General features: G+C 36.9%; 1 protein-coding gene across 1 annotated transcript in view; it reads right to left on the reverse strand.

The window, feature by feature from the left end:
* LOC148942707 (leucine-rich repeat-containing protein 49-like) overlaps positions 1-13763 on the reverse strand; it is a 62891-nt gene extending 49128 nt beyond the window's left edge. Inside the window, exons 1-2 of the mRNA XM_089102336.1 lie at positions 13758-13763; positions 9705-10574 (exon numbers count right to left, since the gene is read on the reverse strand). Coding sequence (XP_088958462.1) covers positions 9705-10574; positions 13758-13763 — 876 coding nt within the window. The remainder of the gene's footprint in view (positions 1-9704; positions 10575-13757) is intronic.
* Positions 13764-15479: the final 1716 nt, after the last annotated feature.

The following is a 15479-nucleotide window of genomic DNA, read 5'->3' on the forward strand; positions in this document are numbered from 1 at the left end:
CTGTAAAAACCTTAGATATTGAGGTGAAATTTCAGGGAATGTTGGTAGGATATATTTAGCTAAATCAAGAGACACGAACTGCATCCAAGTTATGAAAAAAGGTATTTGTAACGTCTTAGGAACGCTTAAGGGTACTTATGTGCCCTCAGGGCATAACTTAAAACCCTTGCGCTGAGGGCTATGAGTTTTCATCCTCAAAGACATAATTTCCAGATCTTTCAACTACGCTGACTAAAATGGCTATCTCAAAATTTTGATTAGATACATTTTTGGAATTGATGGGCGTGGGGTGGGGAAGCTTGTTGCCCTCTAATCGCTTTTGACTATTAAAAATGCCCTTTCAATTTCCAATCGAATGAGCCATTTTTGAAGTTTCTAGGACAACAAGGGGCCATATCAAAATTTCTCTCAGATACATTTCGGGAAAACACAAGGTGTAGGAGAGAGGGGGGTATTCACCCTACGATCACTTAAAAAGGGTATTAAAACTTCTGATTACCAATCCAATGAGTCATCTCCGAGGTTTACTTACAACCCTTGGCTGTTTGGGGGTTGTCATCCTGAAAGACAAAATTTCAGGACCTTTTATCTACGTTGAACAAAATGACTATCTCAAAATTTTGATTGGAAGTGTTTGGGGAAATCGTGGGCTTGGGAGGGGGTTAGTTGCCCTCCAATCACTTTGGATTATTAAAAGAGATATTAAAACAGGCGCTAAGCTGTTCAATTACCCATGGAATCAGCATTTTTTTAAGTTTCTACAACAACAAATGGTCATATCAAAACTTTTATAAGATAAATTTTGGGAAATTACGAGGTGTGGGGGGGGGGGTATCCGCCCTCCAATCACTTTGAATATTAAAAAGGGTACAAGAACTTTTGACCATAAATCGAATTAGCCCCGTCCGAGGTTTGTATGACCACCCTTTCTATAAAACCTTATATGCCCCCAGGGTGTAACTTACATCCCATGCCCTGGGGCTATAGGGTGGTTATAATCCTCAAATACATAATTTCGGGACCTCTCAACTACGTTGAACAAAATGGCTATCTCAAAATTTTGATTGGATGTGTTTGGGAAAATTTTAGGCGTAGGAGGCGGGTTAGTTGCCCCCCAATCATTTTCAACTATCAAAAATGGCACCAGCTCTTTCAATTTCCAATAGAATGATTGCTTTTCGAAGTTTCTACGAAATTTCCTTCGATACGAAGTGCCCTGGTCTAGAAATCCTGCCCTTTTTAATAGTCGAAAGTGATTTGAGGCCAACTAACCCCCCTCTCACGACCACCATTTCCCCAAACACATCCAATCAATTTGTAGATACCCATTTGGTTTAACGTAGTTTAAAGCTCTGGAAATTAGGTCTTTGAGGATGACACCTTCCCCCTCCCCCACAGCCTTCAAGGCAATGGTTGTAAGTAATGCCCTGGGGGCATATAAGGATTTTTTTATAGTAAATGTTGTCATAGAATCTTCAAAGAGAGCTCATTCAATTGGAAATTGAAAGAGCTGGTGCCCTTTTTAATAGGCTAGTCGAAACTAATAGGAGAGCAACTAAGTCCCCTCTCACGCCCACCATTTCCCAAAATACATCCAATCAAATTTTTGAGATAGCTAATTTTTAAACGTAGCTGAAAGTTCTAGATATTATGTCTTTGAGGATGATAACCCCCCCCCCCCACGCCCCTCAGGGTAAGGGTAATAGGTTATGCCCTGTGGGCATAGAAGGTTTTTATAGAGAGTGTTGTCATAAAAGCTTCGAAAAGGGCTAATTCAACTGGAAATTGAAAGGGCTAGTGCCCTTTTTAGTCAAAAGTGATTGGAGGAAAACTAACAAAAACCCCTCCCACGCCCACCATTTCCTCAAACACATCCAATAAAAATTCTGACATAGCCATTTTGTTTAACGTAGTTGAAGTCCAGAGATTATGTCTCTGACGATGACAATCCTCAAAAAAAGGCTCAATCGATTTGAAATTTAAAGGGCTAGTGCCCTTTTTAATAGTCGAAAGTGATTGGAGGGCAAATGCCTCCCTCCCACGCCTACCATTTCCCCAAACATTTCCAATCAAAATTTTGACATAGTTATTTTGTTCCGTCTATCAGAAAGGTCTCGGAAATTATGTCATTGAGGATTACAAATCCCCCATGCCCTCAGGGCAAGGGTTGTAAGTTATGCCCTGGGGACAAACAGGGTTTTGATAGAAAGTGTGGTCATATAAACTTCGGAGGGGGGCTCATTGGACTGGTAATCAGACACTCCCATGCTGTTTTTAAGAGTCAAAGTGATCAGAGGCCAGCTATCCTTCCCTCCCCCCCCCCCTACAAACAAGTCGTATTGTCTCGAAATGCGCCTAATAGAAATTCTGAGATATTCATTCTATTCAAAATAGCCTAAATATCACATAACAAGGCTTTTGGGGTTGAAACAAACCCCAGAGATTAGGGGCAAGGGTTTTAAGCTATGCCCAGGGGGTATGTAAGGTTTTTATGATAGTGATGGTTGTTTAACTTCAGAAGATGCTCCGTCTATCTCCCTGAAAAAGACTATGTCAATATAAAACGAATTAATCAAAAAAGCCTTTTGCAAAAAATAAGCTTTTCAAAAAAAAGAACTCCATTAAACCATAAACGAACAAAATAGAATCAAATAATCTACCAAGCATACAAATACCACAAATCAGTATCAATAAATAGATGAAACCCAAACAAACAAAAATTAAAATAAGTCAAACTCAAAACGAGCAGAAATTAATCTGAGTAGGCTTCAAAACCCTATGCTTTCTATAAGCCAGAGCACAATTTGTACTTTACTGAAAAAACGCTTTTAAATGTTTTCACTTTTATAACTTTAAGAAATCAAAAATTAATTAAGATTTTAAGGAATAAAAATCCGCATATGTATACCAAACGGACAATGCACATTTTCTTCAGTAAATTCATTCGATTTTTTTTTCAGTAAAGTACAAATTAAATTCTGGCTTTTAAAAATCATAGGGTTTTGAACCCTATGACACTCTGATTAATCCTTTACAAAAATAATGGGGCCGGGACTCATGCCAAGGATGGGAATATTGCCAGCTGACCGCATTGCTCAGGTGCTAGTAACATAATTTATTGCTACTTGTTTATTATCCCGACCGCCCTCCGCTTACTCATATAAAAAATTTCGTCACCAGGAATCCTGGGGAGCCTTCCAGCCGCTCGGAATCTTGCCAGCCGCTCGGAATCTTGCCAATACTGAAACAAAATTCCGTCACCTGGAATACCAGGAAACCTGCCAGCCGCTCGGAATCTTGCCATGGGTGGGAATCTTGCCAGCCAGAAAGAGGGCTCCAGTAGGAATCATATGCTATTTTCCTAGGGATGCGCTCAGTATCATGCGAGGGGTTGGATTTTTGCCAATACTGAAACAAAATTGGAAAACTTGGGCGTCTTCCAGAATAGAGCTCTAGGCAATGTACTAAAAATGGCGGTTGCTAAGTGAAAATAGTGGGGCTGTCACTGGAATCCCATGTTAATTTTTCTATGGATGTTGTCGGAAGCCTGCCAACCGCTCGAAATCTTGCAAGGACATGCGCTCGGAATCTTGCCAGTGACCGCTAGAAACAAGGATGCCGTGACCTAACAGGGCTATCATGGCAAAAGGGATAGGGCTGTCAGAGAAATACCATGTTAATCTGCTATGTGTGTCGTCGAAAGCCTTATCACGATACTACTTACACCTTCCTCAGGAGCTGTGAGGGGAGGGATTTGTGTATAGCGGAAGAATATTTATTTGACATTTTGAACAAGTTGGCTATTCCAACATTTTTAATTAGATGTTGTTGGGGAAATTGGAATTAAAATGGGCATGGGAGTCGAAATGGGTGCCCTTTCAACATGCCCGGAAAGTTTAAGCTTAATATCATCAGCTGTTCTCGAGATATTGTAGATGATCCTTTCAAAAATTAAATAAAAAAACAAATTTTTTCAACTGAAAGTAAGGAGCAACATTAAAACTTAAACGAACAGAAATTGTTACGTATATAAAGGGGGTTGCTCCCTCCTCAACACCTGGCTCTTTACGCTAAATTTTTTAGAACTTTTAAAAAGTCGTCTTATTGTTCTAATTAAATGGCCCTCATGTTTCAGGAGTCATTATTCAAGAATTGGGGCAAAATTCAAACAATATTGTAAAGAGCAAGGTTTTGATAAGGGGCCAATTCCCTTTATATACGTAATGATTTATGTTTGTTTTAACTTTTCATGTTGCTCCTTACTTTCAGTTGAAAAAACTTGTTTTTTATTTAATTTCTGGTGTTTTTTTAAATAGTGCCATGAAATCTGTCGCAACCTTCGCGGAGAAAACTCCTTTCGACGGAAATATCCTCTAGACAATTCAATCTCGGTGAAGATTTACCCCGGACAATTACTCTTAACCACTCAGCGCGTAAAATTGAGACGGAAAAGATAAAGCAAGACATATAAGAAGAATTTTGTATTAGAATTCTGGCACATTCCTCAAGTGTATAATTTTCCCTGACAAATTCACTCCCTGGAAGCCTCCCTCCCCATGGAAAACTCCCCCGTGGAAAAACCCTTAGCAGGAAATCACTCCCCCCCCCGAAAATGTATGTATGCATCCCAATAGTAAATACTATGCGCAAAAAATGTGCAAATTTTATAAATTAAAGACCCTTCCCTGGGGCTTTAGGGGGGTCATGTTTTACCCAAAGGCATGGTTAATGGGCCTTTCAACTATGATGAATAAAATGGCCATCTCAAAATTTTGATCAGACGATTTTGGGAAAAAACGAGGGGGAGGGGGCCTAGTAGCCCTCCAATTTTTATGGTCACTTGAAAAGGGCACCAAAACTTTTAATTTCTGTTCAAATGAGCCCTCTCCCGATAATCTAGGACTACTGAGTCGATACCATCACCTCTGGGGAAAAAAATGAAATAAACAAACACGCAATCCGTTATCTTTCTTCTGGCAAAAAATAAAAAATTCCATATTTTTGCATATAGGACCTTGAAACCTACACAGTAGGGTTGTCTAATAGGCTTAATATGATGGTGTTATTTTCATTAAGATCACCTGACTTTTAGGGGCTGTTCCCCCTTTTTTCGAAATTCAGGAAAATTTTCTCAGGCACGTAACCTTTGATGGGTAAGAATAAACTTAATAAAGTTTAAATGTTTGAAATCAGCATAAAAAAAACAATTCTTTTAATATATCTATTGGTATCAGAATTCCATTCTTTAGAGTTCCGGTTACTATTGAGCCGGGTCGCTCCTTACTTACACTTCGTTACCACGAACGGTTTGACTGGATACTTATATTTTATTTTGATTTAGTTAAACATCCTCATCAACATTCCTCCAAGTTTTGCCTTAATGAAGTCTTTTCGAACACACGTAGAATCAAAAATTTTCCCTTTTCCTAATTATAAATCCTTTAATTGTAAAAGGATAAATTGTAAAATGTACAATCGTTGCCCTTGGGGCTTTAGGGGGCATATTTCAAGGGCAAAGAGTGGAGAGGTTTTATAGCCCTCCAGTCACTTTTCAATATCCCCCTCAATATACCTCGTAAGCTTGAACTTAATATTCTCAACTGTTCCTAAGATATAGATGATACGCCCATCTGCCAACCAGCATGCCCATAGATTGTTTTATTATATTAGCATACCTCTCTAAAACTGTGGAGGATTATGTCATTATCAAAGGCATAGTTATTTGAGCTTTAGACTATTTAAAAAAAAAACATTTCTGTTTCAATATTTTAGGAATGTTTTTGGAGAGAGGGCAGGTAAAGATGGTATTGAAGGGAGGTTGGCAGCCCTCCAAATACTTTAAAATATCCCCGTCAACATGTCCTAAAAGTTTCAACTTAATACCTCAGCACTTCTTAAGATATTACACATCTTGATTTTGTATAATATACCTATCATCATTCACCTCAGTTTCACCTTAATACCCACAGCGTTTTGGATACACCCAGAATGAAAACTTTCCTCTTTCCCCCACAATAAATCCTGCATGTAAACAATGGATAAATTGCATAATTTATAATATTTGCCCAGGATCTGTGGTGGGATAAGGCATCTCTGGAGGCCTAGCCATTAAACTTATTTGAACAAAATGATAGTCATAAAGATTCGATCATTGTTAAGGAGAGGGAGCAAAAAAAGCCCGAAAAAGGAGGACGGGAGGCTGGCTTGCCTCTAGTCTCTCTTCAACATCCGCTAAATATAGCTTGACATTTCAACCTAATACCTTCAGCCGTTCCTTTGATATTGCGGACATTCCCTTTCCATAACTAGCAAGCATATGATTTGTTTTACTGTGTTTGGCATTCCTCTCAACATTTCCTTAAAATTTCACCTTAGTGTTATAAGCTTTTTCTACCTTTTTTTTTCTGGTCATAGAACCTTACAGGGGAGACAATGTTGAAGTGTTTTTTATTGTAAATTTATTGATAAAGGAAAAACTCTCTCTCTTTCCTCTTCTCCTCTCTTTCTCTCTCTCTCTCTCCCTCTCTCTCCCTCTTTCCTCTTTCTCTTTCTCTCTCCCTCTCCCTCTCTCTCCGCCTCTCTCTCTCTCTCTCTCTCTCCTCTCTCTCTCTCTCTCTCTCTCTCTCTCTCTCTCTCTCTCTCTCTCTCTCTCTCTCTCTCTCTCTCTCTCTCTCTCTCTCTCTCTCTCTCTCTCTCTCTCTCTCTCTCCCTCTCTCTCTTTCAATATGCATAACAACACCTATTGCATAAAAAACAATCCTGAAGGCACAGTTATTTGACCTTTAGATCATTTTGAACAAAATGGCTATTGCAAAATTTTGATCGGATGCATTTGGGGGAAAGGGCATGGAAAGAGGGACTACAATTCTTGAAAATGGCACTGGAACTTTCAATTACAGATCGTAAAAAAAAATTATATGATATCACCATGCAACTTGCATAACTTATAACCCTTATCCCGGGGGTTGGGAGGGTTTTTTTGAACCCCGGGGGCATAGTTATTTGAGCTTCGAACTGTTTTGGACAAAATTTTATCTTAACATTTTGATCCTTTGTGTCTGGCGAAAAAATGCGCTGGGGGCTGGTTGTCTTCCTATCACTTTTGATTCTTAAAACGGGTAATAAAACTTTTGATTTCCAGTCGAATGAGCCCCCTCAGAAGTTTATACAACCACCCCTCCCATAGGGTTGCCTCTAATTAACTAAAAGAAAAAATCATCCTAAAGTAAGGAAAAACATTTAAACTTAAAATGAACAGAATTTTTTCCGCATATGAGGGGAGTTGTCCTTCCTCAACCTCCGCTCAGTACGGTAAAGTTTTTTAAAGTTTCAAAAGTGTTTCTTATTCTAATTAAGCGATCCCTATGTTTCAGGAGTCCTTCTTTAAGAACTGGGACAAAAGATCTAACTTTAGCGTAAATAGTGGGGTATTGAGGAAGAGGCAGTCACCCTCATATAGGGAATAATTTCTGTTCGTTTTGAGTTTTAATGTTGCTCCTCACGTTCAGTTTAAAAAAAAAGTTTTTTAAATTTAATTTCTGATGGTTTTTCAAATAATGTCGGGAAACCCATCTCCACCACCATGGGAATCCCCACCCAAGGAAAAATTCCTCCATGGAAATTTACCCCACGTAAATCTCCCCTCCACTACCAAGAAGTTGCCCCGGACAATTCCATCCTCACTGCAAATTCCTACCAGAAAATATCTTGCTTATGATTTCTTCTGAAAAATTCTCCTTGGCATACAATCATTAAAAAAAAACACTTGTTTTATATTTGATTTCTGATCATTCTTCAATTAATATTGGAAATCCTCCCTATTTGGAATGTTTTTTCCGGAATCGTCCCCCCTCCCAATGGAAAGTACGTCCGACGGAGAATTATTTCTGGTGATAATTCTCCATTGAGAATTTCTCCAAAAAAAATCCAACCCCACTGAAAATTTACCCATGACCATTCCCCCCCCCCAAAAAAAAAATCTTCAATTGTAAAATTGAGTCGCCACAGAGAAATTTAGAAGAAATGAAATGAATTTCCTAAATGAATTCTGGCAGTTTCTCCCCGTTTATTATCTCCCCTTGAAAGTTTGCCCTTAGAAATTTCCACCCCAATGGAAAATTCTCGAGCAGAAAATTCCCCACCCTCTCCAAAAATATCTATACGGGCAAGTTTTATAGCTTGCAGCCCTTTTTCCGGGAAAATGGGGGTTATGTCATCCCCAAAAGCACGGTTTATAAACCTTTTAACTATAGTACATAAAATGGCAATATAAACATTTGGATCGGCCGACACTGGGTAAAAAGGGCGTGGGAGGGTGGGTAGTTACCTTCCAACATTTTGGGTCGCTCAAAAAGGGAACAAGAACTTTTTATTTTCTTTTCATGTGAGCACTCTCCCGATCTTATAACACCACTTGTTCGGTACGATCACTCATGGGAAGAACAAAAAATAAATAGATAAATAAATAAATTAACTCATACCCGTGATTTTTCTTCTGGTAAAAAATTTAAAATTCTACGTTTTTGCAGATGGAAGCTTGAAACCTCTGCAGTGGGGCTCTCTAATACGCTGAATCTGATGGTGGAATTTTCAATAAGATTTCATGACTTTTGGGAATGCTTCCCTCCTTTTTCGAAAATAAACTTTCTCCAGATCGTAACATTTGATGGGTAGCATTAATCTGAATGCTTTTTATATATTTAGAATCAGACAAAAGGCCAGTTCTTTTTATGTATCTATTGTTATCAAAATTCCAATTTTTAGAGTTTCGGTTACTATTGGGCTGAGTTACTTTTTACTAACAGTTCGTTACTACGAACTGTTTGATCTTTTTCTTTGTTGTTGTTGATGTTTTGAAAAATGAAAAAAACAGACCTTTGGCAAAGCGTAAATGACGCTAGTCTTTCAAAAGCTTAGTCCCACTCTTATTCCTGGTGGCTTTGATTTTCAAACAGGTGGCTTTGAGTGGTATTTTTATATTATTTTGTTGCTGTTGTTGTTGACAATACGAAAACAACAACACATTGTTCAACATAGATATTGTTTTCGATAAAGCCCAAATAACGTTCTAGTTTTTGTAAGGATTAAAGGGATGGCAGCAGGGCCGTATCCAGTATTTTTTTTTTGGGGGGGGGTTTGTTTTACAAAGTAATTTTTTCAGGGGGAACGGGGGGAGGTAACAAAAAAATGTTTAAACCCATCACAAATTTATGTAGCCTATATTCCTTTTTGTTACGTTTTTATGAATTGGAAATGCATTTCGAAGGGAGGGGGGGAGTTAAAACCCCCAAATTCCTCCCCCTGGATACGGTCTTGGATGGCAGCCTTACTCTTATTTATGGTATTTTCCTTTTTTTAAACAGATTTAATTATTCATTTTCTCTTACGTTCAGGTTTCATTCATTCATTTATAGAAATACCTGTTAGTTCTAAGTTTGGTATTTTATAAACGCTTTAAAATATTTGGCCTCGATGAAGAGGGCCTTAGGCTGCATTCATTAATTTTTCGGTATAAAGTATCCTTGAAGTATTTTATTTTTGCCTGCTTTTATATCAAGCAATCGACCGATATATTTTTAATACTTGAGTTTACTTAGTACTCCACTTGTGATGATTTTCTTCATGGTAAATGCTTGTAAGGGATTGTGAAAGGAAGCATTGTTCTTTGAGTAAAAAGACAAAATTTTAGAGGAAATCCACCTTACCTCTTTTCCATTTATTTCCCTCAATCCAAGATGATTTAGCCGGTAGATGATGTAAGATTTCCAATTTTTCTTCCTTGTAATACCATTGCCTTCACTTTTTATATCTAAATAATGAATTTTTTCTAACATTCCAAACATATTAATTTGTCCCAAATATGATATATTTGTCTCTTTCATGACAAAGGTTACAGCATTTGGTAACATTATTTGCATCTTTCTGAAGACTGGCGGTAGCATATCAAATATAACAAGATTGAATAGAACATTAGTGACACACTTACAAAAATCAACCGGCAAAGGCTTCTCTATAAGTTTTTTTACCGCACTAACTCCGTATACTTCCATGCTCGACTCTTCAATTTTAATTACAAAATCTTTTCCTTCGTCTTTGTAGCTTGTTTTTGAGCTTGTCTTTCGTGGGCTTTTGTTTCTTTTCGGTTTTGCCGTAATTGGTATAGCTCCAGGTGCTTCTTCTAAATTGGAATGGTCACGTAAGACAACTGTCTCTCTTATCAAAGTAGAAAAATCTCTTCTGGGAAACAATTTTGATTGAGATGCTGCCTCCAATCCCGCATATACATCGTGGTTTTTTGGCAATATTTTTACTATGGGCCTGGGTGTATCTTCGTCTTTGGACGGGATAAAGTCATTTCCACGGTAAATTTGCTGGATTATCTGAGTTCTAGTTGAAAACAATGGCACAGAACTTATTCTCTTAGATTGAGGCCGAGCAGTGATAGACATTCGCTTCCTTTGACGGGCTCTTAAATGCCCTCCACTTGTTGGATTTGCAGAACTGCTGTGAGTACTAGCAGCTAATGAGCCTGCGTCCAAAGCCCGACATCTTGTCATCGGTCTCACTATCGCGATCTAAAAAAAAGAAAAAAAAAGGTAAAAATTTGAACCACAAAAGACAGGCTTAGCAAAATATTCTAATCTTATCTGTTTTTGTTACATACTGAAGGATGATTCCATCCTCAAAAAGTGTTCGCTAGAAGCCACGGCACTAGAAACAACAAGCAAAGTGCATCTCTGTATTTTTTTAATTTTTTTTTTTTTGTCTATAAGACAAGGAGTTGTCTGCTTTTTTTTAAGCTGCCAAATCTTCAAAACCAAGATTCATTGGTTATCCTCTAATGCGTGTCTGACCCTTAATCCCAAACAAGGTGTTTTCATTGAGAGTTATGGCTTCCATGTGGGTTTTTTCTTTGAGCACACCACTTCGTTTGAATGGAGTCGTCGAAAGAACTTTGAAAGGAGATTATCCTACTGGAAATGCTAAAAATTATGTGCTGCAAATGCAGAAAATTAAAGTGATGAATTTAGATCTATTTTGTTATAATATATTGAATTGTTCCTGTAGGAATGTACTTGATATTCTTATGATATTCCTCTATTATTCTTTACTGTCTTCACTTAATTTTGACAGGTGCCATGTTACACTTTGAGCAAATAGTTTAGATGATATGTCCCTTCCCACTAATATTTATTTATGTTTGTTTGTGATTCTGTCCCCTTCATGTTGCCTGATTTACATTATATTCTTGTCATGCCAATATACTTGTAACTCACATAATTTCAACTGGTCACACATTATAGTTGGTCCCAATACTTATAATAATATGTGCCTTCCCGCTGACTTTTCTTTATGTTTGTTTGTTATCCTTTCACCATCATGTAGCTTGGCTTCTATAATATTTTTGTCATGTCAGCACATTTGCAGCTCACATAATTTTGACTGGTTCCATATTACATTTTGGGCAAATATTATGAATAACATATGCCATCCCACTATTATTATTTTTTTATGTTAGTTTGTGATCCTATAACCTTTATGCACGCTGATTTCTTTCATATTTTTGTCATTTCAGCATAATTGCAGCTCATATAATCTTGACTGGTTCCACATTATACTTTGGGCCAATATTTTGATGAATATGTGCCACCTGCCCCTATTATTTCCTTATCTAGGTTAGTGATCCTTTTGCCTTCCTGTAGCCTGAATTCTATCATATTTTTCTCATGTCAGCACACATGCAACTCACATAATTTTGACTGGTCCCATATTATACTTTGGGCCAATATTTTGAATAATATATGCCATCTCATTGGTATTTCTTTATCTTTGTTTGTGATCCTATCACCCTTGTGTACCCTGAATTCTATCATATTTTTATCATGTCCGTATATATGCAGCTCACATAATTTCTTACTACCATATTATACTTTGGGCTAATATTTGGAATAATAAGTGCCATTCCATTGATATTTATTTATATTTGTTTACGATCCTATCAGCTTCATGTAGGCTGATTACTATCTTATTTTTGTTTCGTGTCAGCATACTTACAGCTAACATAATTTTTACTGGTCCCAAATTACAAATTGAGCCAATACTTTGAATAAAATGAGCCCTCCTACTGATACCTCTTTATGTTTGTTTGAGATCCTTTCACCTTCATGTAGCCTAATTTCTATTATTTGTTTGTCAGTCCAGCACACCTGCAGCTCATGTAATAGCAACTGGTGTCACTTTATACTTTGGCCTAATACTTTGGATAATTTGTGCAATTCCACTGATATTTTTATGTATGCATTTGTTATAGGTGATAAATAGGGTTGATTTCTCTTTCCTTATAAATTCTTCTATTCAGTATTCTCCTATATTTGCTCAACCATGTGGTACTGTTAAACAGAGACACACATATTTGACCCTCTCCTTGAGTCTATGGTTAATTCTAGCTGCAATTATCATATACAACTAGCTGCAATTAAAATACGTATTAAAAATATAAGAATATAGAGGTTCCTTACGTAAGTTAATTCGTAAGTTACGTATATTTATTGCTAATAAAAACGATCGTAAATAAAATTAAACAGGTTTTGAGAAACCCATTTAACCAAATAAAAGTAAAATTAATATTCAATTTGTTTTTTAATTATTCATGTACGGTGAGCCAAAATCAAAACCTGCATTAATTCAAAAACGTTCAAAAATTAAACAAAAGAAAACAAGTTTTTTTTAACTGAAAGTAAGGAAACGACGTTAAGGGGCTGTCCCCTCCTCAACGCCTCGCTCCTTACGCTAAATTTTTACTTTCTCACAACTCTATTTTTGTTAAACAATAAAAAACTTTAGCGTAAAGAGCAAGGCGTTGAGGAGGGGACAACCCCTTTCATATACAGAATAATTTCTGTTCGTTTTAAGTTTTAACGTCGGTCCTTACTTTCAGTTGAAAAAAAAATTGTTTTTTTTGTTTAATTTCAACCTATGGACCCATTTCTCTCCTTCCTGTAATATCAAAGGTTGTTGAAAAAGTAGTGTATTGTAGACTCTCTTCATTTGTATTTAGTACTAATACGACTGCAGGAAATTCTCTCATAACTAACCATCAGTATGGCTTTCATCCCAGTTTTTCTACCTTGCATGCACTTCCAGATGCAACAGAGTTTGTGAGTGTTAATCTTGACAAGGGCTTGTGTGTTTTGGGTCTATTTCTTGACTTTTCAAAGGCATTTGATATGGTCGTTCACTCTGTTCTTTTGTCTAAATTATCTTTATTTGGGGTGGATGGAGTCCCACTTGAATTATTTAGTTCTTAACTCTCAAGAAAATCTCAGTATGTTTCGGTTATTGGTACTTCTTTTTCCACCTTGCCTATTTTGAAGGCTGTCCCACGGGACTTTGGACATTGGTCACATTTGTTTTATATTTATATTAATAAAATTGTTGATGGCGGTTATCCCCTTGTGCAACCTATTGTTTTTGCTGACGAGAGTCACTTTTTCATTGCTGCAGTGGACTTGTCATCTGCCCCTTGTCGACCTCAAGGTCTTCTTGATAACGTAAAAGGTTGGTGCTGGTCAAATGGTACGACTCTCAACAGCTAAAAAGGCGCCATTGTACATTTCAGGACCCCTTATCGTATGAGAGACGTAAGGGAGCCAACCATCCTGACGTATGGGAATGATATTATACCGCAAGCTACTATAGTGAAATTTCTTGGTGTGTATCTTGACTGTTTTCTTTATTTTAAACCCCATATAACTCACACCCATTCCCTTGTCCTCCGTCAATCTTCAATGTTGTACAGGGTCAACTCATTTCTTCCCCCAGATGTTATGCTTTCTCTTTATTATGCTTTTATTTTTTCTTACCTCTCTTATTGCTGTTCTGTCTTGGGTAGTACTAATAAATCTCTTCTCTGCTCACTTCAAAGAGCCCAAAATAAGGCAGTGAAGGCTACTTTTCTTCTATCGGTTTTACCCTTCCTCTGATCTTTATAATGATACTGGAATAGCTCCGCTGGATAGTATTGTGAGTAAAAGTTACCTTTATTTAGCGCATTCTGCTTTTCTAGGTACACTTCCACCGTCTCTGCAGCAGTTTTCTTTCTGTCAGGCTCAGGTAGGTACTCTTCTTTTTTACGTAGCTCTTATCGTAGACTTATTTTACCTAAACGATCATCAACAGCAGGTCAGAGGTCTCCTGTTTATCAATCAATTCTACTATGGAACGCCATCCCTCCTGATGTCTCTTTATCTCTTTCTGCAAAGGCAGTTTCTCACCGGGTCTTTCCAGTATAGTATTTTCTCCCTTTTTTCTTTTTTTGAATTCCATCCGAATTTATATGTCTCTCTTTCTTCATTCAATATATTTTTCAGATTTTAAAATATTTTTTTGATTCTATCTTAATTTTTAATCTCTTTTCTTCATTTAAATATTTTGTTTTTCAGCTATATGTTAAGTTTCCTTCTAAATCCCCTATTTCATATATGCCCTTGTCTTGATCCAGTGTTTTTTTTTTTTTTTTTGTATATGTATGTGTTTTTTTATATGCTTTATAATAGTGTTTTATTTTGTTTTCCTGGCCCTTTACAAGCTGAGCTTCTTGGGCGTGTAAAAACTTTACGTTTGTAATTGTTTTTTTTTAGTATTAATATATTGATTGATTGATTGATTGATTGATTGGAATTGAAAGTTCTGATGCCCTTTTTAAGAGTCAGATGTGATTGGAGAGCAACCAACAACCCTTCTTGCCTTATTTTGCTACCAGGCACCCTTTAACCACAAATATATCTGATGAAATTTTTTAGCCATTGTGTTATGAATAGTCATAGTATGAAATGCCATTTTGTTATGAAAAGTCGGAAGGTTCCATAAATTTGGCTCCGAGTATGGCATAGTCCCCAGAACCTCTGAGGAAAGGGCCGTAAAATATGCAAGATGCACATTCTTTAAACATGGTTTTTTATGGAAAAAAGGGGCATGTTAAATCCTGGGTGTACAATTACCTCAAAACTTTTAGAGATCGTTCTCTTGGTCCAAAGGATTAAACAAAATGTTGTGGGAAAGGGGAGAGTAGTATTGGGCGTGAAAATCCTAAAAAAAAATTCTTGATTAGTTATGCTCTGAGTCTATGATTAGTCTCTTGATTAGTCATAAACTTTTGATTAGTCTATGCTCTTACGGATCGTTTGCTATGCTAGTTTTCGCAGGGTCTCAAAATAATATACTCATAGAACGAGACAAATTCCCGAGTAAATAAAAAAAAATATTTGCACCTGAATTCTTAAACAATTTACAATATCTCGAGAATGGCTTAAGAAATCCAAATGAAACTTCGAGGGAATATTTAAGAGACGCGAAGGGCTGATAGAGTGGAAGTTAAATTTAGACATGGGGAAGGGATCAAGTGAAAAATTTTAACTTGGGGAGCAGATATAGATCGAAAAATATTATACATATCCAGTCAATTGAAATACCATGTCTGA

The sequence above is a fragment of the Artemia sp. Qi Xiang Cuo genome, chromosome 16 (genome assembly GCF_049724085.1).
Source record: "Artemia sp. Qi Xiang Cuo chromosome 16, ASM4972408v1, whole genome shotgun sequence".
Lineage (NCBI taxonomy): Eukaryota > Metazoa > Arthropoda > Branchiopoda > Anostraca > Artemiidae > Artemia > Artemia sp. Qi Xiang Cuo.